Below are 25,964 nucleotides of genomic sequence, written 5' to 3' on the forward strand. Positions count from 1 at the left end.
TCACTGCCTGGTACATCAGAGACATCCTGGCAGGCTGCTTCACTGCCTGGTACATCAGAGACATCCTGACAGGCTGCTTCACTGCCTGGTACATCAGAGACATCCTGGCAGGCTGCTTCACTGCCTGGTACATCAGAGACATCCTGACAGGCTGCTTCACTGCCTGGTACATCAGAGACATCCTGACAGGCTGCATCACTGCCTGGTATGGGAACTGCACGGCCCAAAACCGCAAAGTGCTGCAGGGTAGTGCTGACAGCCGAAAAGATTAGTGGCTGTGTGTCCCCCCCCATCCAGGACATCTACAGTGGCTGTGTGTCCCCTCCATCCAGGACATGAATGAATGAATGAATGAATGAATGAATGAATGAATGAATGAATGAATGAATGGTCTTTATTGTCATTGATATAGTACTGGTACCAAACAACGAAATTTAGGAGGGGGGGCTCCCCTGGTGTTAGGAAAGAAAAAAAAACTAAAAAAACAAGAAGGGAAAGGAGCTGGTTTACATAAATAAAGGCTATGTACACTATCCACTATACTATACTATACAAATAAAACAACGAGTGCTGTACTCTATGCTATGCTATACCTATCCTAACATTTCCTATCTCTGAACCTTATGTACCCGAGGGTTGTCATATTGCACAGTGTTATTGCACATTCATTTAAAGTGTCGCAGTTTGCAGGTTTGAAATGTTCACAGTTGTATTTCAGTATTGCACTTGATTACAATCTAGTAGCTGCCATCAAACAGTATGTCATGTGATGATGATAATGGTCAAAGTGCTTTCACCAATCAGGTCTGGATGGATCTGTGATTTCTTCAATGAAGGACAGATCTTCATAGTATTTAAACAGGACCGAGGTTGACCAATAACACAGCCATGAAGAGTCGTACTGCTATTGGTTATCTATCAACCAACCAGCATCCTGCCAGGTAATTACCCGACGCAATCTGAACCAATAGGAGGGCGAATTAGATTTCTCTGGCCAATGACAGAGTAGCTTGTGTTGAGCTCTTTTTTACGACGACCATTTATCCTATTTCTGAGGTTCCAGTGTTTCAAGACGAAAGAGAGAAGGTACTAAGATCTGTTTAATGAAACATGCATGGATAAAGCTTCACTATTGCAGTAGCCTACATCTTTCTCAAAATGCACTTTAATGTTATTCGTTGATCAGTGGGGAATATACTTTCAAGGTAAGCTTCTTCTTTCTTGTTGTCGGTATGATTCTCAAACAGTTTTTTCTTTTCATTGCAACATTGTAACTTGCTGTTAGTTAAAGTTGTTGTTGTTGTTATAACTAAGGTTGTATTCCTTTAATTTTGCTTTGATTGTTAAACTAAACTAACAACATGTTACAATGTCACAACAAGTCGCCAAACTTGTTGCGCGTCACTGTTGGATGTTGGATGTTGGATGTTGGATGTTGACTCTCACGTATTACTTCTTGTCGTTAATTGTCCGGAGAAATGTCATGTGTGTCCTATTTTCCTTTTATTTCAACTCAACATGTCCATTAGACCTTTAGACTAAATTCACCAAATCAGTGCAGGCCAGGTGTGTTAACCCAGGCGGGACATGCGGCTCTTGCGGGTGTTGGAGGTTCAGACGCAGCAGACCTCTGGAGAGCTGAACCTTGAATTCATGAACTATTTGTTATTTATATAATCAGCTAATCATTAAAATGAGAATATTCATTTAACCCATCTCATTTAGGCAGAAGTAAAGACATGGTTAGGGTTAGACTGTGGGCTGGTTCAGAGTACCAGGCTTGGCGTGCCACAAAAATGCACCAACGGAAATAATTAAGTCAGGAATAGAATGCAACTAAACCACCACAACAACCAACACACTCACACACAAGTCTCTGTCAAGTCACTGGTTCTAGTTAAATAACTTTCCTTGTATTTGGTCAATCTGTTATTTCATTTACATACAGGATAGAATCTCCTTTTTTAAATTGACTGGGATAAGATCCTATAACGTCCTATAAAGTAAACTATTATCGGATTCGGCACAGAACTCTGACTGGAGCGGTCCTGGTTGTGTTTGCAGGAGTGAGAGAGTCTGGGTGGACTGGGTGTGACGTGTGAGCCGCCATGGGGGAGATGGAAGGCTCCTACAGGGTCATGCAGACCCCCGGCACGCGGCTGGGAGCCCAGTTCAACGCTGGGATCAGCACCCTGGAGCCGGGGCAGAGTCTGAGCACTGCCCTGGGCGCGGGGGGCAGAGGGCCCGGGAGGGGGCTGCAGATCCGCGTCCAGGGCCTGGATGAGTCCCAGGAGTTCTACGACATGGAGGTGAGTTTCCTCTCAGAGATCCTACCTGCTTCCTTCCAGTATCCTGAACCAGTGGTTGTTGAAGAAGCTTCAATGTCTCCTCACAGAATCATGTTGTGTAGTAGTCAAACTACTGGACGTGATGAATGAGTTGGTCAAAGAAATCAAATGTAAACTTTTGTGGGGTGGGGTCATTTCTTTGAGAGGAAAAAAATACGAAATCTGAGGCAGAGAGAGGAGACCACTCCAGACCCCTGAGACCACCCCACCCCAGGCCTCTGAGCCCAGACCCCTCAGTCTACCCCAGACCCCTGACTCCACCCCAGACCCCCCCCAGACCCCTGAGCAGACCCCAGGCCACTGAGCCCCCCCCAGGTCCCTCAGTCTACCCCAGGCCCCTGAGCCCACCCTGTCTGCGTGTGGCTGTGGTTGGTGACAGCTGCCTCATGGCTTTGGACTTGAAATCCCTTCTCCTCCTCTAAGACCGCTTACATGGGCCAACCTAGCTGTTACCCAGTCACCAGGGCACTGTATGTCTTACTGTGGCTGTGGCGTGTGTGTGTGTGTGTGTGTGTGTGTGTGCGCCCCCAGTGTGGGTGTACAGTGGAGTGGCAGGACTCTATTCTAGCCCCCTGCTGTACGGGGGAGGTTGGACCAACCGGAAAAACAGAGGATTTACTGCCTAGGGAGGAAAGTCTTAAACGCTCTAACATCTGCCTGTTCGGCAGGCTGGGTGTTGTACAGTATATGCTCAGGTTTTGGGTTATTCCCTCTTTTGTGAAACAGCATATCTGTCTGGTGTCAACTCTCCCACTGAAGGAGATAGCGACACAGCAGCACAGCTATTCTTTTCAAGTGACCTCGCTGCAACAACTCTGTCTGTGACTGAACGTTGACGAGCCATCCTACTGAACAACATCCGTTTGGTTAATGGAAGGAGCCACATTTGATGTCAGCTCCCTGGATCATTGTATAGCCTTTGTAACCCCAGTGTAACCCTGTGTCACCCCAGTGGTCCTGAGGGCAGAGTGAGTTGTGTGAGTGTGGGTGGACAGTCACATTGTCCCCAGGGCTCCAGCCCTGTCATCATCATCGCCACCACAGAAACCCAATACACCCTGTCCACCCTCTGGTGCCTCTTACTCAGGCTGCCAGTCTTATGATTAACCTTGAGAGTGAAATACTACTACTGCTACTGCTACTGCTACTGCTACTGCTACTGCTACTGCTACTGCTACTGCTACTGCTACTGCTGCTGCTGCTGCTGCTGCTGCTGCTGCTGCTGCTGCTACTGCTACTGCTACTGCTACTGCTACTGCTACTGCTACTGCTACTGCTACTGCTACTGCTACTGCTACTGCTACTCCTACTCCTACTCCTACTCCTACTCCTACTCCTACTCCTACTCCTACTCCTACTCCTACTCCTACTCCTACTCCTACTCCTACTACTACTACTACTACTACTACTACTACTACTACTACTACTACTACTACTACTACTACTACTACTACTACTACTACTACTACTTTTCCACATGGTACATGATTTACTTGGTCAGGTGGCAAAGATATATATTGGTTCCTTATAAAAAAAATGTAAAAAAACGTTGGCTAACACAATGGTCATATTTTTGGGAATGGGAGGATCTTAAGAACAAAATCATAGTTGTATAGCACATATTTTATTACTCTCTTGCATAGGCTACATTTTTAGACTCGCGCTGGTGGTCTGCCTGCCTGTCTGCCTGCCTGCCTGCCTGCCTGTCTGCCTGTCTGCCTGCCTGCCTGCCTGCCTGTCTGCCTGCCTGTCTGCCTGTCTGTCTGTCTGTCTGTCTGTCTGTCTGCCTGCCTGTCTGTCTGCCTGCTGAGCAGCATTCACTAGGCTGCAGGACATCATTCACACACACACACACACACACACACACACACACACACCCACACACGCACACACATCATTCACTAGGCTAGAGGACATCATTCACTAGGCTAGAGGACATCATTCACCAGGGTTAGGGTTAGGGACATCATTCACTAGGGTTAGGGTTAGGGACATCATTCACTAGGCTAATCGGAAGTCATGAGGAAGTCGCTACACCAGAAGAGGTTTCCTGCTTTTTCTGGAGTGAGGAAACACGTCCATATATAGTTTCCACAACAAATGAAACACAGGATGAGTCATTAACCAACATGCCTATGTTCATGTTCATGGTTGACTCACTGTTGAGTTTCTGCACAGTAATAGAACAGTAATAGAATTTGATTTGTTTATAACAACAGTTCCTGGTGTGTAAGTGTGCTTGTCATAACGGCCCTGACCTTAATCTGTCTGCAGCCACAACAACGACCAGAGCTCTGCCAGCTGTAGTTGGGCCCACCGCTGAGGCAGACAGTTCAGAATGTTATGCGCCATATGTTTATGTTTATGTCTCCCAGCATAAAACTAAAATAATCATACAGACAGTCCAAGTTCAATTTGCATGGCAGGTCATTATTGAATGAAACCTCCAAGGAGTCCTTTAGATTCTGTTACAGTGAATATGACTGACCTCTGTATATATGTTACGGTACATGTGGGGAAACTAGGGTTAGGGTTGGGTGCTAGGGTGCTACGGTTAAGGTTAGGGTTAGGGTTAGGGTTAGACATGCCAGCATGTACCAAATCGACGTAGCACCTAACCCTAACCCTAGTTTTCCCACATGTACCATAACATATGCACTGACCTCTGGAGTTAACATGAACAGTTGCTCATGCTATTGATGCACGAGACAGACGAGAATAAGTAGTTGTAATAGGAGTTAGGGTTATGGTTGGGGTCTGAGTCTCTTCACAGCAAAAGGAGGGTGACGAGAGTCCCTTATTTAAGCAGAATGCAGTGTTGCCAAGAGCAAGTCGGCATCCAAATGAGGTCCTGTTTACAGCTGGCTGTCCTGCTGCTAAGCGTCTGTGTTAATTCACTCTGAAGAGCTGCAGCCCAGACCAGAGAATAGTGTCTATCTGCTCAGTCATGCTGGTTGGACAAACACAGCTCTGTAGTGCCATGAAGTCCTCTGTTTAGTTTCCTCAGCTCTTGAAACTTTGAAGCTAGACAGCTAATTAATTGACTGTTTAAAACATCACCATTCCATATTTAGGAATTCGTCTTTCATCTATGATGTCATCCATTATTGTAGCTGAATTCAGATCTCTTTGTGACATCATCTGTTTTGTTGTTTTGTTGCAGACCTAGTTTGTGTTTTTGCCATCTTTATCTATTCCCCTGTGTGCAAGAATAGAGACATTGTTTGATTTTTCAAATTCCCGTGACCTTCGACAGATGACGGGGTCTCTTCTCTGAGAACACGTAGTGGCGTTAGGAAAACATTTGCCCATATCTGAAAGCATAGATATGGAGAACAAATCCAACTAAAACATACAATTATATGCTTTGATGTGCTGACCCTGTTCTTGCTGCATGGTCAACATCAGCACAGACATTTGCCTGTAGAGCTTCTTGTCTTGTCCATGGCCACCAGGCCACGCCCACACCCAACCAGGCCCTGCCCACACCCACCAAGCCCCTCCCACTCCCAACGCAGGAGAAAGCCCAGCCTTGTGGTGTGGGGATGGGGAGGCAGGGCAGGGAACACAGGCTTCCTTTATCCAGCGCCGCCGGCCCCTCTGCTGGCTTCACCACGGCTCTCAGCTCACCAGGCACAAGGCAGGAGGCAGGGGGGGGGGGGGGGGAAGCCTAGCAGGGTGAGAAAGCAGTGCAGTCTGGGACAGGCGGGGACAGGCGGGGGGGGGGGGGGGGGGGGGGCAGGCCTCGCTCAGCATTAGCAAACAAGCACATAAATAGGTTGGTGACCAAGTGGGGGACACAGAGGGGGACACAGAGGGGCAGCCACTGGTGTTAAACGAGCAGTCTGTCTGTCTGATGTTGAGTTTGGGCATGACCAGGGGGGGGAGGGGACGCACTCGGTAGTGGAGTTGAGAAGCCCTGAAGGAGGTTTTGGCCGAGGAATTTCAATGACTGGCCTTTAAACTTTTAACCCTTTAAGTGAGCAGTTCCAGAGAGTTGTCCAGTATTTCATGAGTCTTTTGAGTTGCAACTTATTTCGTGGTACATAACTAATTAATTGCATCATTAAATTATATATATATTATAATGTAATTACCTATGAATTTGTTGTTTATTTCTTCGGGATTCACTAGAAATGCCATGGGTAGTTACATATTGTTTTTTGTTTTTGTTTTTTACTACAAAATGTCTTCATAAAAAAAAAACAAGTATGAAGGAAAGCAGAAATAAGTTCCTGAATTACTTACAAAGTAAATGTAGGCTATTCACATTCAGCATAAGAATGAACACAACAGTAAACAGAACTGGTGCCCCATGGACGTAAGGTTTGGCAGAGTTGTGTGATGTGTGGAGGGTGGAGTGTGTGGAGGGTGTGGAGGGTGTAGGGGTAGTGTGTGGTGGGTGTAGGGGTAGTGGAGGGGGTAGTGTAGGGGGTAGTGGAGGGGGTAGTGGAGGGTGTAGGGGGTAGTGTGTGGAGGGTGGAGGGGGTAGTGTGTGGAGGGGAGGGGGTAGTGGAGGGTGGAGGGGGTAGTGTGTAATGTGTGGAGGGTGTAGGGGGTAGTGTGTAAGGTGTGGAGGGTGTAGGGGGTAGTGTGTAGGGGGTAGTGTGTAAGGTGTGGAGGGTGTAGGGGGTAGTGTGTAAGGTGTGGAGGGTGTAGGGGGTAGTGTGTAATGTGTGGAGCGTGTAGGGGGTAGTGTGTAGGGGGTAGTGTGTAAGGTGTGGAGGGTGTAGGGGGTAGTGTGTAAGGTGTGGAGGGTGTAGGGGGTAGTGTGTAAGGTGTGGAGGGTGGAGGGGGTAGTGTGTAAGGTGTGGAGGGTGGAGGGGGTAGTGTGTAAGGTGTGGAGCGTGTAGGGGGTAGTGGAGGGTGTAGGGGGTAGTGTGTAAGGTGTGGAGGGGGTAGTGAGGAGGGTGTAGGGGGTAGGGGGTAGTGTGTGATGTGTGGAGTCCACAGCTCCCCATGGCAACAAGCTGAGCACATCCATACTATGTGAGTTCAGAAAATGCTAATCTTCTATCCCGCACAACCATCTCTAGTGTTTACAGAGAATGGTTAGAAAAAGACAAACATATCCAGTGAGCAGCAGTTCTCTGGGTGAAAAATGGCACAAATCTGCAGCAACTGTGTGATGCTATAATGTCAATATGGACCAAAATCTCTGAGGAATGTTTCCAGCACCTTGTTGAATCTCTGCCACGAAGAATGAAGGCAGTTCTGCAGCCGCCTCCTAATCTCCTAAACTCCCACGGGGTGAATCCTGGCTGACAGTCTCTCTGACCGGTGGTCCTCCACCTACGGACCTGTCTCACCCTCGTAGCTTCAGATAAAGCCTTTGCCTTTGCCGGTGTTGTGCCATTTTCCGACTCCGTATTACTTAACGTAAACTATTACAAGTAATGTTGTAGCTACATTGTTGGCTGCCTGTCACTAGTGCCATTCTGAAGTTCCATTGCGATGTGTTTGTCTTAAAACTTCAAACCAAAAATATACAGTACAATCGCAACGAATTACTTGAAAATAAGAAGCACTAGTGATAGGCGACCTGCAATGTACACTATAACATCCACGATACTGAACTACGAGAGCACTTAAATAGAGTCATAGGCAGCGAGAATGAGGCATATTTTCTTTACTATTCAGATCGGAAGGAGGAATACATTTTTTGCAGATATTAACACATAGGCCTATTGATTTTTTGTTTTGTTTTGACTTGTCGGTCGGACAACTGCAGAAGGAAGTCCACTTGTCCGAACACTTGTGGCGGACAAGCCTTAATGTCGAGCCCTGCTATGATGTCTAGCTGTTACACTCTAGACAGATATTGTAAGACACTCTGGGTATGAGTGTGTGCTGAATGACTAAAGGGATGTAAATGTGACTGCGACTAAAAAGATGGCAAACCTGTTCTACATTTTGGTTGTTCTTACATTTTTCTTTGAAACGAGGCTTTAAAAACAAAACACTTCCAAACCCATCTGCCTCCAGTCACGCTAGTCTAAGCCGTTGGTAATTGTCCTTCCATGGCGATTTGTAGAAAGTGTTGGCTGGCACAGAAAATGCCCCATGATCCTCTGCTTCTAGACATGCTGGTGTCATTGTGCAGTGTGGTGTGGTAGCAGGCTGATGGTACAGGACCGTTAGGGTGACAGCAGACAGCAGCAGGAGGCACGTACATTTAAGCCCTTCCCTTGATTACCGGTTGCCATCACGTTATCTGTGGACAAACTCTCTCCAGCCAGCTGTTTACGTAGGGCGTGTCTCACACACGGGTGGTGGAAAGCAAACAAAATTGAGAATATTGTATAGTTGACTTGGCTTCCTCACTTGAAGAGGGTAAGATTGTAACACACCTTATTTTTCAACCTTTAGGGGATACAAGCATTAGCGGGCTTTGTGAGTTTCTTTTTAATACTAGAATGTTTTGGCGACTAGGTGTACAAGAACTAAACACAACTCCAAGTTAAAAGTGGTATTGTCTAAATAAAAGAAAGCAATGACCCTTAACCTTAAGAACTTTGCTTTCAGGACTCTTGGTCCCTCTTGGTGAACATGACTACATGTGTAGGAGTTGTAAAAGGTGTGTACGTGTTCGTGGGAAATCTCAGCCCAGTGTTAAGAGCTAGAGTAGACAATGCACCTCCCACTGTGCCAGAAACAAGCCCCAACACAACCCTGCTGCCAGCAGGACGTTATATAGATGTTATATAGATGTTATATAGAGTGTTCTTCGTGCTCTTCACTCACTGTTGTGGAACATTGAGCTGCCCTCTGGTTTGACCAGGCCTAAGAACGGCCTTCAGTTAAACAGAAACCTGTTGTCTCCTACTCTCTCTCTCTGTCTATGCTTCTCCTCCGTGCTAGGGTAGAGGATCACGGTTAGAGTTTTTCTTGTGAAAGCCTGGCACATACCCCTCCTCTGTGTAAACACGAGGGAAGATCTCCCAGCCAGAGCAACATCTGCTCTGCTCTAATCCCCGGGCGTGATTGTGTGACCCACTAACCTGCCCTTCTGGGCCGACCGCAGAGACGAGGCGCAGAAAGTCAAAGTCCAACTCTGGTTCACGCTGCCATACTACTCTGGTTCACGCTGCCGTACTTAGGCAGGGACGATACGTCACCACAGTGCATGTAGGAGGTATACAACAATAATAAAAAGCTGTTTTGTTTTCTGTTTTGTGTGAGTAACTCAATTCCACACAGGAGTTATTCATTGATTGTGGTTGTTCAACATCAACACCTTCCTTTATGTTCATGTTCTGTAAACATCGTCATTGTTAAACACACCTGTGAAGTCTTGTTCACCTGGCTGCTCCCTGCCAAGTTTGGCAGAAACGGTCTAGACCTGCTATGCACACTACAGAAACAGCTGACTGATTGTACCCACTGCTTGTACCAGTTGGCTAGTGGAGGAGGAAGCCATTTGGAGTGAAATGATCTGCACAGTACAGCACTGTGGTGACAGTCTGGTTAGAAATGATGCTTCATATGAAATGATGCTTTATATGAAATGATGCTTTATATGAAATGAGGTGTAAGATGGTAGGAGTGCAGCAGATCTGTGTCTACAGTTCTGTGTGTCTACAGTTCTGTGTGTCTACAGTTGCTAAACAAAAACTGTTGGGTGTTCAAGACAGTCTAACAGCGGCACACCTTGTCCTCGTTCTAGGCGTCTGGGAGCAGTTTGAGCCCTGGAAGACTCAGACATGTGTTAGACTCAGACATGTGGTGACGTTAGAATTATAAGGTTCTATCTCCATTTTTGTAAAAATTTAGTTTTTTACATAATCTGATCCATTGGGTGTTTATTAATGCCTGTGTGGTGTTATTTTTTAAATGTTGACATTTTTGAGTTAGTAATTAATAAAATACAAAGGTTCCATCTCACAAAACATAACGGAATGTAAACATTTTGACGCTCAATATCTCTGAACTGCCCTAAACGGAGATAGAACCTTAGAATTCTAAGCTCACGATGTGGTAGCCTCAGACAGTTGATTGTGGAAGATCGGCCTAATGCTGAATATCCCAGAGGCCTGGAGGAGTTTATTTACAACCAAAGCTTTTCTCAACGGCACCACATTCCTCTACACGGTTAATGATTAACACCAGCAGGCCGGGGAGGTCCTCTGACAGACACTGTTTAACGGAGGCACCCTGGTTTTGTTTGGGATTAACCTAAATCACATCTCTGCCCATGTGTGAGAGAACAGAGAAACAGGCCGTTCCCCCGTTCACATGTAAATGTGTTTGAGTTCCTGGATGTAGTGCTCGTTTTGTAACATCTGGAGGAGACTAAATACCAATTTAGTTAAAAGGATCCTGAGTCTGTGTCTCCATGTGTGACGGTATCCACCTTAAACAAAGGCCCTATGGCTCCGTCTCTCCTTTAGTCTTTTAACAGAACTGTATTTCTTGGATTTTGCTCCAAACGCAAACCGGACCTTTTTATAAGGTTTTTAAAAATACGATTTTTACATTACAACCAGATGTCTCTTCTCTATAATTTTCTCAAAAAGTCACAGGCTATGATTCCAAACCCCAAGTGCTGTGTTCCTGGCACATGGTAATTAGCCCTTCGTTCAGTGAAAACAAACCCTGTAGCGTTGCGAAGGTAAACTTCGGACAATCTTTTTTTGGCCTCTGTAACCAGGGCCTTGCTGGCAGACACAGGCACAACCCTCTCTATCGGACACTGGTATCAGACACTGGTATGGGACACTGGTATCGGACAGACAATATTGCAAATTCAGTGAAGTGGATCATTTACAGAGACCACAGACATTTTCTCCCTGACCCCACTCACCTCAGCTATGTTAATGACTTATGTTTTAAAGGATTAAACCTGTCTCATGAAATGTGAATGACCTATTGTGTAACCCTGTCATATTGTCATGTTCTAACTAGGCCTATGTAACTACAATGTCTTTGAAGTAGTTGTATAGAAGGTGTATTCAATTTGGAATGATATAAGAGTATACAGTAGATGAAAGTGAAAGTTATTGGAACAAACAAGAAATTCAATCTGTTCAGTAAAGTTATTTTAAAAGCCTCAAATAAAATGTATGATACATATACACTGGTCCCCCTTGCCCTAGCACTTAATGTTGTCATTTCAGATTCTTCTCACTGGTTTGACTCTGGCAGCAAAACTCACTGATGCTCCTCTCCTCTCCTCTCCTCTCCTCTCCTCTCCTCTCCTCTCCTCTCCTCTCCTCTCCTCTCCTCTCCTCTCCTCTCCTCTCCTCTCCTCTCCTCTCCTCTCCTCTCCTCTCCTCTCCTCTCCTCTCCTCTCCTCTCCTCTCCTCTCCTCTCCTCTCCTCTCCTCTCCTCTCCTCTCCTCTCCTCTCCTCTCCTCTCCTCTCCTCTCCTCCCCTCCCCTCCCCTCCCCTCTCCTCTCCTCTCCTCTCCTCTCCTCTCCTCTCCTCTCCTCTCCTCTCCTCTCCTCTCCTCTCCTCTCCTGCAGTCCAAGGCGGAGGGACAGGTTCTGCTGTCTGAGGTGTTCCGGAGATGCAACCTGATGGAGAGTGATTACTTTGGCCTGGAGTTCCAGAACATGCAGATGAACTGGGTCGGTACTCAACTAGCTGTGCAGTTTGCTGGGGTGTCCTCAGTGAACTGGACAACCAGCTCACTGATGATTGACGATGATGGAAAGATCAGTTGTCTAATAAGTTAGTATTTTCCCAGCTGCTCTCTGGATGTCAGAGTTATGGGTTAGGGTTAAGTTAAGTATTAAGTATTGGGTTAAGTTTTGGTTTTAACTTGTCTGGCACAAGCGGTCAAATAAAAATGTAAGAAGTTGATGTTCTTGAAACATACCTAGAGATGGTCAGACCGTCATAATGGAACATGAGCTGTATGGAAAGGAAGAGCTGTGAAAAACATTTACAATGGATCAGAGAGGACGGAGCCAGTGACCATTTCAAGCCAAAAAGATTTCAGATGTCAGAGAGGTTTATGGTGCAGCAGCCATTCCAGGAGACATTTTGAGGTTCAGTTGCTTCCCATGGAAAGCATAGCATCTAAAAACAACATGCCTAATGGAAGACCATTATCCTATTATATTTTGAAATATCTGATTTGCCAAATTAGTATTGTTTTGATTATATGAAGACCCTTTGTAAATGCTTGTACTTCAGACAGCAATACACAGAAACATGACAAGTCATGAATTTGTTTGTTATTCTTCTGTTGATTTCCCTTGCTCTGTCATACAAAGTGTGTAGTCAAAGAATATGTGAATAGTGCTGTCCCAAACGACTATTTTTCTAACGATTAATCTAGCGATTATTTTATCGGTTATTCGATTAGTCTAACGACTAATTTATCGATAAGTCTAACGATAATTTTTGTACTGTAAAAAAAAATAATATATATATAATAATACTTTTTTGTCTCCACCTCACTGCTATGTTTAGCCAACTTGAATGCCAACATGGCCATTTAGAAGTCTGTCCATCACCACAACACATAGCTAGCTAACGTTACTCTCGCTGCTATGTTATGATTAGCTAAATTGATGCTAACGTAGCATGCGAGCTACGAGCTAGATAACGTACAGTAGGTGCTCGCACCACAATGACAATAGGCTACCGTAGCTAGCCAGCTACATAGCTAACGTTACTAACACCAGAAGACAAGACATACGAACTGTGGTGAGCTACATTGCTTGTGTAACATTAGCTAGTAGCTATCCATTTTCACTCATACACTTAATTGTCTCGCCTGGTAAAATAAAGGTAAAAAAAAAATAAAAATGCGACTAACCGACGCATATTACGCTAACCGACGTATTGACGTAGTCGGTGACGTCGACGACGTCGAATAATCGTAACAGCCCTATATGTGAAGATCTATCAGCTGTGACAAATCTACTACAACATGGTTAGGCCATAGTTCAAACAACAAGTTGAAATGGAATTGATGTGGGCAGTTGTATTAAGTGAGTTATACACAATAGATTTTCTTAGTAAAGTAAAAGGTTAGGTTTCATTCAGGTGCTTGTAATGTGACACTGGCCTGGTCACAGAGACAGGAAGAGAGATGAGCTGAACTCTGATGGTGTGGTGATAGAAGGTGATAGAAGGTGATAGAAGGTGATAGAAGGTGCATTCCTCTCTAAATCAGGGCCAGATGTGCTGATGTGATCATGCCTGAGTTGTCATGTGATCATGCTTGATGCATACAGTCGGTAAGACCGTTCATAACTCCTCTGAATTCACTTTTGTGTTTTCAGGTTTGGTTGGAAGCCACAAAGCCCATTGTGAAACAAGTGAGGAGTAAGTCTGCACCTTTCATTTCCATTATAAACACATGAGAGTAGTGAGATGAGATGGTGGAGTGCTACAGTCTGTCTCTGTGCCAAGTTCTGCTTTTGTACCTTTCAGGACCCATGAACACGCTGTTCAGACTGTCAGTGAAGTTCTTCCCCCCAGACCCAGGCCAGCTACACGAGGAACACACCAGGTATTGTGACCAGATACACGACACATGAAATGCTTTGAATGAGTGACGCAGGTTTTTATTTATTGGCTTCAAGTGAAATTATTAAGTAATTATGTTGATAACCTGATGATGAACCTGTCCCAGTGTCCCACTGACCTCTAACAAACATGGCTGAGTCTGACTGCTGGGTAAACATTAACAGATGGCAGCGTAAGTGAACTCCCTCCTGTGTTGCACAGGTACTTGTTTTCCCTGCAGATGAAGAGAGACCTGGTGGAGGGCAGGTTGACCTGCACAGAGAACACTGCTGCCCTGCTGGCGTCTCATCTCGTCCAATGTACGTCCCTCTGCCTGCCTCTCATCTGCCTGCCTATCCTACCGTTCCTACCTTTCCTTCCTTTCCTACCTTCCTCAGTATATTGAACAAAGTGTTACAGTTGCATTATTTGATCATATTGTGACGTTAGAATTATAAGGTTCTATCTCCATTTTTGGTCAAAATTGAGTTTTTTACATAATCTGATCCATTAGGTGTTTATTAATGCCTGTGTGGTGTTATTTTTAAAATGTTGAAATGTTTTAGTTAGTAATTCATAAAATACAAAGGTTCCGTCTCACAAAACATAATGGAATGTAAAAACGTTGACGCTCAATATCTCTGAACTGCCCTAAACGGAGATAGAACCTTATCATTCTAAAGTCACAAGATATTAATAGTGCCGTTTAAAAAAAAAAAAACTACAACGTCTTATTAATGCATATGTATGACAGGTAATGATTAGTATGATTACCTCAGGACAATCGTTTTTAGTACTTTACTTTTTGTGTGTTTTTAGTATACCCTGTTGCTACAACATGAATAACACCCCCCCCCCCCCCCCCCCCCTCCTTGGTCCTGCACCAATCACAGCGGAGATTGGTGACTATGACGATGTGGCAGACAGAGACTTCCTGAAGCTGAACAAGCTGCTGCCCTATCAGGACAGGGTCCAGGAGAAGATCATGGACCTCCACCACAGACACCTGTGAGTTGCTGCCTCTCTGGTCCTCACATAGATGACCTGAGGTTCTCTTACTGCTGTTGTCATTCCAGGGTTCCCACGGGTCCTTGAAATCCTTGAAAGTTTGTGAATTTGAGAAAAAAAAATCAAGGCCTTGAACGTTTTGGAAAATAGACATGGGTCATTGAAAGTGCTTGAATTCCCCTCTCTCTCTAAAAAAATAAATAATTATAGAGACCATCTAGTGTTCAAGCCTCTACATTCAAAAGCCTCTCTTTTTAATTGTTGTCTGTGAGCCGATAGTTCCTATTATATAAACTCTCATCCAGATCTGTCTCAAACTATGCCGTGTTGGGTCCTTGAATTTGAGGGAATTGAGTCTTGAAAGTCCTTGAAAGGTGCTTGAATCTGATGTTTCAGAAGGTGTGGGAACCCGGTCATTCCCAGTCCTACATTGTCCACCTCTTGTCCACCTCTCAGATGTGTTTTGGTGTTTCTCTCATGTGTTTGGAGTGGAAATGAAGATATATATTTTACTACATTTCCCAGAAGATGCAGCAAGACAGGAGTTTCCTCCTGTACACGACCCTGCAAACCTCTTCATGGTAGAAGTGACATGTTTGTTACAGTTTTCTTCTTCCCAGCGTCATAATGGGAGCATGCCAATGCTCCTCAGTGGCCTCAGTATCTGTCTGTGGTTTGGTTTCGGGGGGAGCGTGCTGTGATTTAATGCCACTGTTCTGTTTGCTGGAATTTTCCACTGGATGTTGTTGGATGAACCGTGAATGTCGTATCCGAATTTGGTTCAGTTTAACACTATGTCGTGAGCTTAGAATTCTAAGGTTCTATCTCCGTTTAGGGCAGTTCAGAGATAATGAGCGTCAGTTTTTACATTCCATTATGTTTTGTGAGATGGAACCTTTGTATTTTATTAATTACTAACTAAAAAATGTCAACATTTTAAAAATAACACCACACAGGCATTAATAAACACCTAATGGATCAGATTATGTAAAAAACTAAATTGACAAAAATGGAGACCTTATAATTCTCACGTCACCATGTTCTGCTGCTGTAGCGTGATGGACCGTTTCAGTGCTGCTCTGAATGACGTACAATGAAGCAGAACATGAGATAGTATACATTCCTGAGCAGTTGGTTGTTGGTGCTTTTCCACTACTGAACTTGTATTCTTTTAAATAAATGTCTACCATAAACTTGCATTGGCATTCAGAGATCTAACAGATTTAACTGTGATCGTCTCTCCGACTTGTATTGAGGAGTTTGGCAGCAGTTCAAGGTTGTTTGCTCTTCACAGTAATCTGGTGATTTAGCAGAAGCGCTTACTGCACTTTCCCACATGGCCTGTTCTCCCTGTTCTCACCGTATCGTCCTGTGGCTTCTCCTGCCTCTCCGTCTGGATAGACCGTCCCTCCTCAACCTGACGTAGCACACACACACACACACACACACGCGCATGCATGAGCGCTCATACACCCTTAGACCCCAAGGCAGGGACCTGACGTAGCAGACAGGGCCAGTGGGGGGACAGATCTCTCCCCCCTGGCTCTCAGTGAGGAAGTGCATGGCTCCTAGCACCCTGTTCTAATCCCCCCAGCTCAGGCCTGGTTATTAGCCATACGGCCAGCAGGGCAGGGAGGGGAGGGCAGGCCAGGGGAGGGGAGGGCCCAGAGGAGATCTGACTGCTTAAAGGATGAGCAGAATTAGAATGTGATGATGATCCGGCATGTAGCGAGCCCAAGCACCATGTTGTTTTGGACTTACTAGAAAACATTGACATGATTGATAGGTGATGATGTAATCACAGAGTTTAGGAGGTTTCCTTAAAGTCCTGGAAGGGTTTGGAGACGGGTTTAGGGGATTTAGGGTTGTAGTGTTGTCTTGTATTCAGGGGGGGGGGGTGAATCATCTCTATACTGTGAACGTTACCCATCGTGAGCTTAGAATGAAACGGTTCTATCTCCGTTTAGGGCAGTTCAGAGATATTGAGCGTCAAAGTTTTTACATTCCGTTATGTTTTGTGAGATGGAACCTTTGTATTTTATGAATTACTAACTCAAAAATGTCAACATTTTAAAAATAACACCACACAGGCATTAATAAACACCTAATGGATCAGATTATGTAAAAAACTAAATTTTGACAAAAATGGAGATAGAACCTTATAATTCTAACGTCACGATTCTCTTCTGCAGGGGTCAGACTCCAGCAGAATCAGACTTCCAGGTTCTGGAGATCGCCCGTAAGCTGGAGATGTATGGCGTGCGCTTCCACGCGGCCGCAGACCGCGAGGGGACCAAGATCAACCTGGCCGTGGCTCATATAGGCCTGCAGGTGTTCCAGGTGACGCTGACTGCCTCTCTGACTGCCTCTCTGACCGCCTCTCTGACCGCCACTCTCCCACACATGCCTCTGTCTCTTTTAAGACAGGCCTAAAAACCTTTTTATTCAAAAAGGCCTTTGACTGCTGAACCTGTGTTCATTCTTGTGATTTATTTTGTTAGTTTTCTTACTATGTTTTTAACTTATTGGGCCGGTTTCAGAGACGAGGCTTAAGCCTAGTCCTGGACTAAATCACACTTTCAATGTAAAATCTCCATTGAAGATGTTTTTTAGTCTAGGATATGGCTTAAGCCTTGTCTGTGAAACCGGCCAATTATGTTTTTAGGTTGTTTTTGTTTTAACTTATGTTTTTACTTAGGTTGTTAGCACTCTGCAATTCTTTTTGAATTAGAAGTGCAATACAAATTAAATGCATTATTATTATTATTATTATTATGCCTCCAGCTTTGAGAATGTACCAAAGGTTGTAATGTTTTTTTAATTAATTTTTTTAAATGTCTTCTTCTAGGGCAACACCAAGATAAACACCTTCAACTGGTCCAAGATCCGCAAGCTGAGCTTCAAGAGAAAACGTTTCCTGATCAAGCTGCACCCAGAGGTCCATGTAGGTGTTTCTTATCTCAGAGGCGTGTAGACTCACACACACACACTGCATATAGACTCACTAACACTGCATTAGCAACTGGACAAAGTCCAAACAGGTGGAGGTGTAAGGGTGTAATGGTGTGGGGATTGTTTTCTTGGCACACTTTGGGTCCATTAATACCAATCTATCATCGCTTGAATGCCACAGCCTATTTGAGTGTTGTTGCTGACCATGTGCCTCCCTTCATGGCCACTATGTACCTGTAATGGCTACTTCCAGCATGATAATGCACCATGTCACAAAGCTAACGTCGTCTCAAACTGGTTTCATGAACATGACAATGAGTTCAGTGTTCTTCAGTGGCCTTCCCAGTCACCGGATCTGAATCCAATAGAACACCTTTGGGATGTGGTAGAACGGGAGATTCACAACTGAAAAACCTGCAGGAATTGCGTGATGCAGTCATGTCGTCATAGACCAGAATGTCAACGGAATGTTTCCAACATCTTGTGGAATCAAGTATTAGTATAGTATTAGTATAGTGTTCTTAATACACTCACAGAGTCTAAACCATTCCTGTATAAAACAGCATTGTTTAGTACACGTGAGCGGCTGTGTCTCAGGAGGTAGAGCCGCTGTCTAATGATCTCAAGGTCGGCATATCAGCGGTTCGAGCCCCGGCTGGCCACATGTCGAGGTGTCCTAGGGCAAGACACTGAACCCCAAATTGCTTCCAATGAGCGGGCCGGCAACTTGCATGGTAGCTTGGCCACCATTGGTGTGTGAATGTGTGAATGAGAGGCTGTTGTAAAGCACTTTGGAATAAGGCGCTATCTAAATGAGTCCATTCACAGGTAGTTTTAACTACATTTTAACAGCAATCAAAAGCAAATATGTCCCATGTGATTGAAGGTTTTGCACAAAATCTGTGTTTTATTTCAGGGCCCTCATCAGGACACCCTGGAGTTCATGATGGCCAGCCGGGACCAGTGTAAAGTGTTCTGGAAGAACTGTGTGGAGCACCACTCTTTCTTCCGCCTGTTCGACCAGCCGCAGCCCAAGACCAAAGCCATTCTGTTCAGCAGAGGATCCTCCTTCAGATACAGGTGCTCACACTTACCTGGGTTATACTGTATATAAATATATATATGTTCATACTTACCTGGGTTATACTGTGGTAGATATCTATATCACAAGGTATGATTTATTGGTTTGCTGTCCAATGTGCTATTTAGTAAACAGCAACAACCATGTCTCAAAGACTGATGTGTGTTTGGTGATTTCTGCATTGTGACTCAAACTCTGTCTGTGTGTGTGTCTGTGTCTGTGTTAACTGTGTGTGTGTGTTAACTCTGTCTGTGTGTGTTAACTGTGTGTGTTAGCGGAAGGACCCAGAAGCAGCTAGTGGAGTACGTCAGGGACAGCGGCGCACGGAGGACACCATACCAGAGGTGTGTATGTGGGTGTGTGTGTGTGTGTGTGTGTGTGTGTGTGTGTGTCATTCTGCCTTCAACTACAATGTTAGTGATGGCATCATACATTTCTCCTGTGTCCTCTGTGCTTCACCTGTGCTGTATCTGTGTTTGTGTCTCTGTCAGGAGGAACAGTAAAGTCAGGATGTCCGGTCGCTCCCTGCTTCCCGATCTGGCAAAGCAGGTCAGTAGGATGAGAGGGTTACTGCATCTCTGTGACAGGCACAAACCTTTTCACAAGTAGCTGCATAGTCATGATAAAACTCATGTACCCCTCCCCCCCCCCCCCAACCCTCCTTCTCTGTCTCCATCGTGTCGTTTCAGAGTTTGTCGTTCAACGACACCCTGCGGCTCCCCGGCTCCCCCTCCTCCGCCACCGTGTCCTTCCACTCCCTGCAATTGTCCAGCTCTCCTCCGCGGACAGACTTCCAGACCCCACCGCCTCCCCAGAGCAGCCAGCCTCCCCCGCCTGCCCCGCCTGCCCAGCAGCAGCCCGCCAGGCCCCCCAGCCCCCCGAAGGAAGACCCTGTCAAGGCCGCTGCCCCTCCGTCTCACTACGCCTTCCAAGGTGCCCCTTGTGTTCGGGCAGCAGGAGACTGCAGCCCCGCGTGTGTGTGTGTAGAGAGCTTCCCTTACCAGCCGCAGCCTTTCCAAAATGGCAATGAGGATAGTGAGCAGGTGGGGGTGGGGAGGAGGGGGGCGGGGTGCGTGGGGGAGAGGGGGGAGGGGGGGGGGAGACAGACGTTTCTGACTCCCGAGGCGTTCGAGGCAGAGCTCTTGCGTGCAAGGCGGAAGCCCCTGTTATCGTTGGCCAACGCCCAGCTGCAGGTCACTGAGGAGTTCATAGACGACGACCCGACCGAGATCTCCTTTTACGGCGGGGGCGCGGAGGCGTACGCGTATAGGTTCGAGGGTAAAGGGGATCAGTTGTTCAGTGGTTATGGGGATGTTGCTGACCTGGGCAAGGCCAGGGTGTATAGTAGTCTAGGGTTGGGGTTGGGGTTAGAGGACCTGAACGGAAACGCCAACCTCTTTGACGGCACGGTCGGTCGCTCTGAGACCAGCTCTCTGGTCAACAACCGATCAGAGTGCAGCTCCCTGGACAACCTGGGCCTCAGCTCCGCGGGGGACTCTCTGTCCCTGGGCTTCGGTGGTCCCGACTCCTCCTCTCTCCGCCTGCCCGGCTCTGACAACCCCTCAGAGGCCAGTTCTATGGTTAACTTCCCAGCATGCTCGGTGCGCTCTGAGACCAGCTCCGCTGTGCAGTTCAGCGACTTGGTGGAACAGCTGGAGCAGCTCAGCTACCCCCCCACGGCCACCGAGGGCTCCGCTGACGGCAGCTCCGACTCCGACTCGGACTGGGGCTCCGACAGCGGCCTGCCCCCCGAGCAGAACCTCTTCTACAGTAACCCGTTGGCCGGGGGGACAGGGGTGGAGAGCTTCCTCCTTCAGTGCCACAATTTACAAGCCCTGGCCCTTGGGGACCTCCCTGGGAGCCCCCATATATAGCTCCTCACTCAGAGGCTGCCAGATTTGCCTTGTGATGTGGGTCTGTCTCAGCCATAGGCAGAGAAATAGAGCCACAAAACAGCACTTAACCTGATGCCCTTGCTGTTCGTTTCATAGGCAGGTTCTGCCTTCTTTTCCCTGCGCTCCTGTCTAGCTTTGAGTTTGGATGCGCGCCATGTTTTGGCTAATGAAACATGATGAAGCACTCTCTTAATGTTGTGAGCTCATGTTGCAGAACGAGTTCCAGCAACGGCACAATGTTGCAGTGTACAGGAATATGATTTACATGTTTGAAAGACAAGACGGAACTGTAACGGAATATGATTAGAGAGGTGTTTGTTAGTTTGGTTGCGTACTCGCCCTCAAACAGCCATTGAGATTTTGTGGGGGTTGATCTATTTCAGTCAGTTCAGTTCTTGCATTTCAATCCTCAGAACAACATAAACTATTGTGGTTTTGGTCGCGCTTTGACTTTGTCAGATACAGTATGACAGCTGGTACTTTCTGTTTGGAATACTTTTTTTATGACCTTCTGATGAGTATTCTTTTGACTAATACGTCTCGCTCTGGCATTCTTATGAATGCATCATTTCACTTTTGTAAATGTTAGGAATTATTAGCATATCTGAATTGTTTGTGTTTGAGTATCCTAGGGCAAGTTATGTGAAGGTTTTGCATTATTCTTATTGTCTCATTGTTCAAACAGTACTTAATACACTTTGTTCTTTTTCAAATGCGACCCAATAGATGTTGATAGATAGAAAGAACAGAACTTCTAGCTGTTGTAGTGACTTGTAGGTTAGGTCATCCATTCTGACTTGTTCCTTGCAAAGTTTCGATGGGATTTTCACAATATTACAATATTACAGCACTTTCATAACTGATACTATAGTAGTGTTCATATTCTGACTAGAGTTTGTGTCCTTCAGTTAGACATCTCAGTAGTCATGGAGATGTGACGTGTTCAGTAGTCATAGAGATGTGACATGTTTCTTTCTCTCACCACTCAGATCTCAGGGGTAGTTATGAAGTCGATGCTTCTCCTTAGTTTGTTTAACATCCGGGCCTTAGTGGATCGGAGCTGAATTTACAAATGACGACGTGCCTCTGTAGAGCTTTTATCCAGCTGCTGTCTTGAAGATTGTGTGCCATGGTGACATCTGCTGGTCCATTTCCTCCACATCCCAACTGCAGACAGACTTCTGATCATGTTAGATTATCCACGGCTGCGATTGTACAATTGAGGAAGTTATGGAATTTAATTGGTTTATTCACATTGCAGAAACACGACATATAGTCATGAAGCTATTATTTTTTTTAAATTTGTTTTTCAGATTTTATCCCCTTTTTCACCCAATTTGGTAGCCAATTGAACCCAACCTAGCATCCAATTATCCCCTGCCTATTGCGTAGGATCCGCCGCACGACCCCGTGGCCGGCAGCCCCAGAGGAGATCGCCAGGCAGACTAGCTGACTGGCTCCTCGAGCCCGTCACCGTTATTCCGGCACCCCGGGGGCGGTGTTGCGCGACGGATCCTTGTCCGGAAATAGTCCTATACCTCCCTTTGGGAGCGGCCGCTCAATATGCCGCTCCCTGTGTGCCCTGGCCATATCCGGGTCTGGTGAGACCGGGATGAAGCTATTCAATTTAAAACAAACTAGAGGCCGTGTGTGTTCTGTGCCTTTAAACAGACACCAGCACATGAGTTCAGTTGAATGTAAACAGAACGTTGCTGAGCCGATAAGCAGACTGTTGCCACTGCCAACAAGTGAATGTACCTGGTAACACACATGAAGTTTCCCTGATTCAATAAGAACAGTAATTACTGTTTAGATGTTTCATCTTCTATAAGCTAAGTAGAGTACCTTCAGTAAACCGTTAGGATTTTGTTTCAGTTTGATTATAACCCTTATGTGAAAATAACAGGGAGTCGATGGAGCTCTTAATCTCGGCAAACATTGTAATTTGCTACGCCGTGATTCACATGCTGTTAATTATATAGAGTAGATGCACTTCAGTGTTTCATTAGTTACCACACGGTGTCCCTTACTTTAAACATGTATGCCAAATTACTTAAAAGTTATAGTTGTTGCTAGTTGCTATAATTGGAGCCACTTTCAGTTGTCTTTAAGTCGTTTCGTTGGCGTTTAAAGAGAGAAACAGCAGGAGGGCGTTTGGCACTTTGGTTCTTGTTATGTTTATGTTAGACAGAATTAGATTCCAGTTTGTTTTTATATACAGTATCACTTAATAGCTGAGAATGTTCACAGTGGAAGCCGTAGTGGGTCAGTAACATGTTCTGGTCCGTAGTACATCAGCCTGGTGTTCCAGTGTGACATCCAGACCACAGATATGTACAGTATTTGGGTTCTGAGTGGGGAACATTCAATCTGTGTGGGAAACGTCTGACTGTGTGCCAGAGTACATGAAGTCCTGATCGACTTCTGGAATAAACAGGCAGTGGTGTTTCTCCGATACTCTGATGTCATTTCCTCTCATAACCGTTTGACTCCCCAAGTCCCGTTTTAATTTCCTGTCATTTGAACCAACGCTTTAATCTGCCTGGAGGCAGATTTGCCTCGGCTTTTCTGCACAGCAAACTTTCCTCTCTTTCCGTGCACTTATTATAGCATCTATCTGGATCTCTCGACACGGTACTGTAGCTCTGGTACTGGTTCTGAACGGTAACGACCTTCAGCAATGTTTATCTACTTATTGCTCTCGGTACCTCATTATGTTGGATCTCTGAGTATCGTAGAGATTTTTCCATATGTGCTTCTCAATGCCAAATGTTGAAATGGGGGTGGGGGGGGGGAGTTAAGTGTACTAAGCAGTTATGATTATGAAGTGGTCTAGTTTGGAAACGGCTCTGTTGTGATGTAGCCTGTTCTCATTGTCATTTTGATCAAAAGGCAAATCGTAAAACGATCTGAGAACCATCTCATTCTCAGAGGCGTGCGGAGCCTCTCTACTATCACAGGCGAGGACCGCAGCAGTCCCTGGGTGTCCTAGGGGACAGCAGTCCCTGGGTGTCCTAGGGGCCCTTTAGGTCAGACAGACAGACACCATTGACTCCTCACACACCCCCCCACTCTGGTTCTGTGGGCAGGGTTCTGTGTTTTCATCCTTAGCTTGCTAGATGTTTTTGATGATGCTTTTCCTTGGAAACTGTTACCCTTAAACAGCTCCTTCTAAACGATGTACTGAAATTGAAGCAAGGTTATCTTAAGGTTATATTATAAGGTTATCTTAAAGTGTTGATAGTTAGCTAACTATAAAAGTGGCCCCACCCTGACAAACCTTTTTAAAGAAAGGTTTATTTGTGACTCGAGTGAAAGATACCGAGCAACAACAAAGATTTTCATATATGAAAGATTGGCAATGAACAATGAAATTACATAGCTGTAACCTATGTATGACTCTTGGATGGACTTGGGTGATTCATGTAACGAATACCAGAAAAAACAAGTTCTATTAGACCAACCTTGCTTTTATTCTTACGTATAGTTGTATCCATCCCCTCTCTATATCTACTAATGATGTTCTGAAACATAATATATCAGCTGGCTAAAGCAACTGCACTTAACGCAACACATAGTAACACATAACTCCTAATGAACAGTTGTATGGTTACAGATTTTCAACAAAGTGTACTTATTGTTTGTATGTTCTTTTCTCTTAAGAATAAAGTAATCACTTTTGGGTACCTTCTTTTACTGTATGTCAGACTTACGGTTGTTTTATAGCCACCAAATAGATTTTTAATCAGCGATGTAATGATGTGCAAATGACTCTCCTAAAGCTCGATGACGCATTCTGCGGCTTTCTGAATCATCCTCAAATTAACGTCATTCTCCCCGGCCCCGCCCCCTTTCCTTCTCCGAGGATGGGGGCGGGGGCTTCAGTGTTGAAGACATGCTCACCCACAACTTGACCAGTAGTGTAGAAGAATGTGCATGTTAGAGGCTTAGAGAGGTTTGAGTTGGATTGATTTAGTCTTCTCTCTCACACTAACCCTAACATCCCAGTCATCAGTGTTCACACAGCAGTCTGGTGAGCGGGGGGAGACACTGTCGTACTCTAACACATGGGAGAACAGTGCTAACACCAACCCTAACCCTAACCCTGTTAATCACCAGGTCAATAAAGCTGTTGATGCTCTTTACAATGTTCTGCATTTCCAATGTTACCAAACACTTAATACACATTCTTAATCATGGTTTTGTTGAGCTACTGTACCTGGGTGGTGCATGCTGTTTATGGTTCACCTACATACAGCAGCTGTCTGCTTTCATATGTATCAGAAATGCTGAACCATGTTAACACGCTACACATGTTACTTGTTTTCATTTGGTCTCCTCAGTGAAGCTCTAACCTGAGTACAAACAGCACATTTAACCATAATGCATCAGAGAGAGTAGGAGAGTTAGACAAGAAACCCTGAGGGGTGATGGAGCGTCTCCCTGGTCAGAGAACGTGATCACAGTTAATGTCAAATAAATCAATAAAGACAAATATTAAAATGACAGAACAAAATAAAGAAGTGCTATAAAGGAACACATTTTTTTTAATAAGAAGAAAAAAAGAAATATCTAAGGAAATAGAAAGAGAATATACCCCCCCCCAAATAAAATAATAAATAAACAAAAGTAAGGAAAAAAACAAACAAACAAATGAAAGAAGGGAGTTGATTAAATACTTTGGCTCCTCTGAAGTGAAGACTAAACTGAGACACGGATGTAGGAGTGGACGGCAATAAGAGTTGACTGTTGTTTCTTGTGTTGTAAAAAATATTTTCTTTTTCAAATGATTCTCCTAAAGAAACTATTGAATGTAGAAGGAAACTGGTGGTGAACTGCTTTGAAGACAAACTGCTACGTGGAGAAAGATGGGATATCCATCTGTGGGATGTCCATCTGAGCTTTGAGAGCGGACGAATGTCTAGAGCACTACCATAAAGTGCACTGTGGTTTCAGAAAACATGAAATGTGAAACTTGCACACAGGATGTTCCAGTAGATCGATACATGACTAATTGACTCTGACCTGAAGTGAACAGGCTGACTCTGTTATGGTGCCGGGGGTGAGGGGTGAGGGGTGTGGGGGGGGGCTGCTCCTCAAATACTGAATTCCACAGCCTAATTCCAGCCCTGTGTGTGTGCTCCCTGTTTAGACAGGCTCCCAGCCAAGTCATTCCACAGCAACCCCCCTCTCCCCTGTGTTGAGTCTGTCTGTCCAT

The 25,964-nt window shown here is 45.3% G+C and overlaps 1 protein-coding gene across 1 annotated transcript in view; it reads left to right on the forward strand.

The window, feature by feature from the left end:
- The first annotated feature begins 1,073 nt into the window (after positions 1–1,073).
- Positions 1,074–25,964, forward strand: part of farp2 (FERM, RhoGEF and pleckstrin domain protein 2) — a 38,672-nt gene continuing 13,781 nt past the window's right edge. The window contains exons 1-13 of the mRNA XM_080536497.1: positions 1,074–1,205; positions 2,065–2,309; positions 11,812–11,916; positions 13,585–13,627; positions 13,736–13,814; positions 14,033–14,130; positions 14,704–14,818; positions 17,011–17,158; positions 17,667–17,762; positions 18,687–18,850; positions 19,127–19,195; positions 19,343–19,400; positions 19,541–19,784. Coding sequence (XP_080392623.1) covers positions 2,109–2,309; positions 11,812–11,916; positions 13,585–13,627; positions 13,736–13,814; positions 14,033–14,130; positions 14,704–14,818; positions 17,011–17,158; positions 17,667–17,762; positions 18,687–18,850; positions 19,127–19,195; positions 19,343–19,400; positions 19,541–19,784 — 1,420 coding nt within the window. The 5' untranslated portion in view covers positions 1,074–1,205; positions 2,065–2,108. The remainder of the gene's footprint in view (positions 1,206–2,064; positions 2,310–11,811; positions 11,917–13,584; positions 13,628–13,735; positions 13,815–14,032; positions 14,131–14,703; positions 14,819–17,010; positions 17,159–17,666; positions 17,763–18,686; positions 18,851–19,126; positions 19,196–19,342; positions 19,401–19,540; positions 19,785–25,964) is intronic.

This window comes from Nansenia antarctica (genome assembly GCF_963989245.1).
Source record: "Nansenia antarctica genome assembly, chromosome: 7".
In the NCBI taxonomy this organism is placed as follows: Eukaryota; Metazoa; Chordata; class Actinopteri; order Argentiniformes; family Microstomatidae; genus Nansenia; species Nansenia antarctica.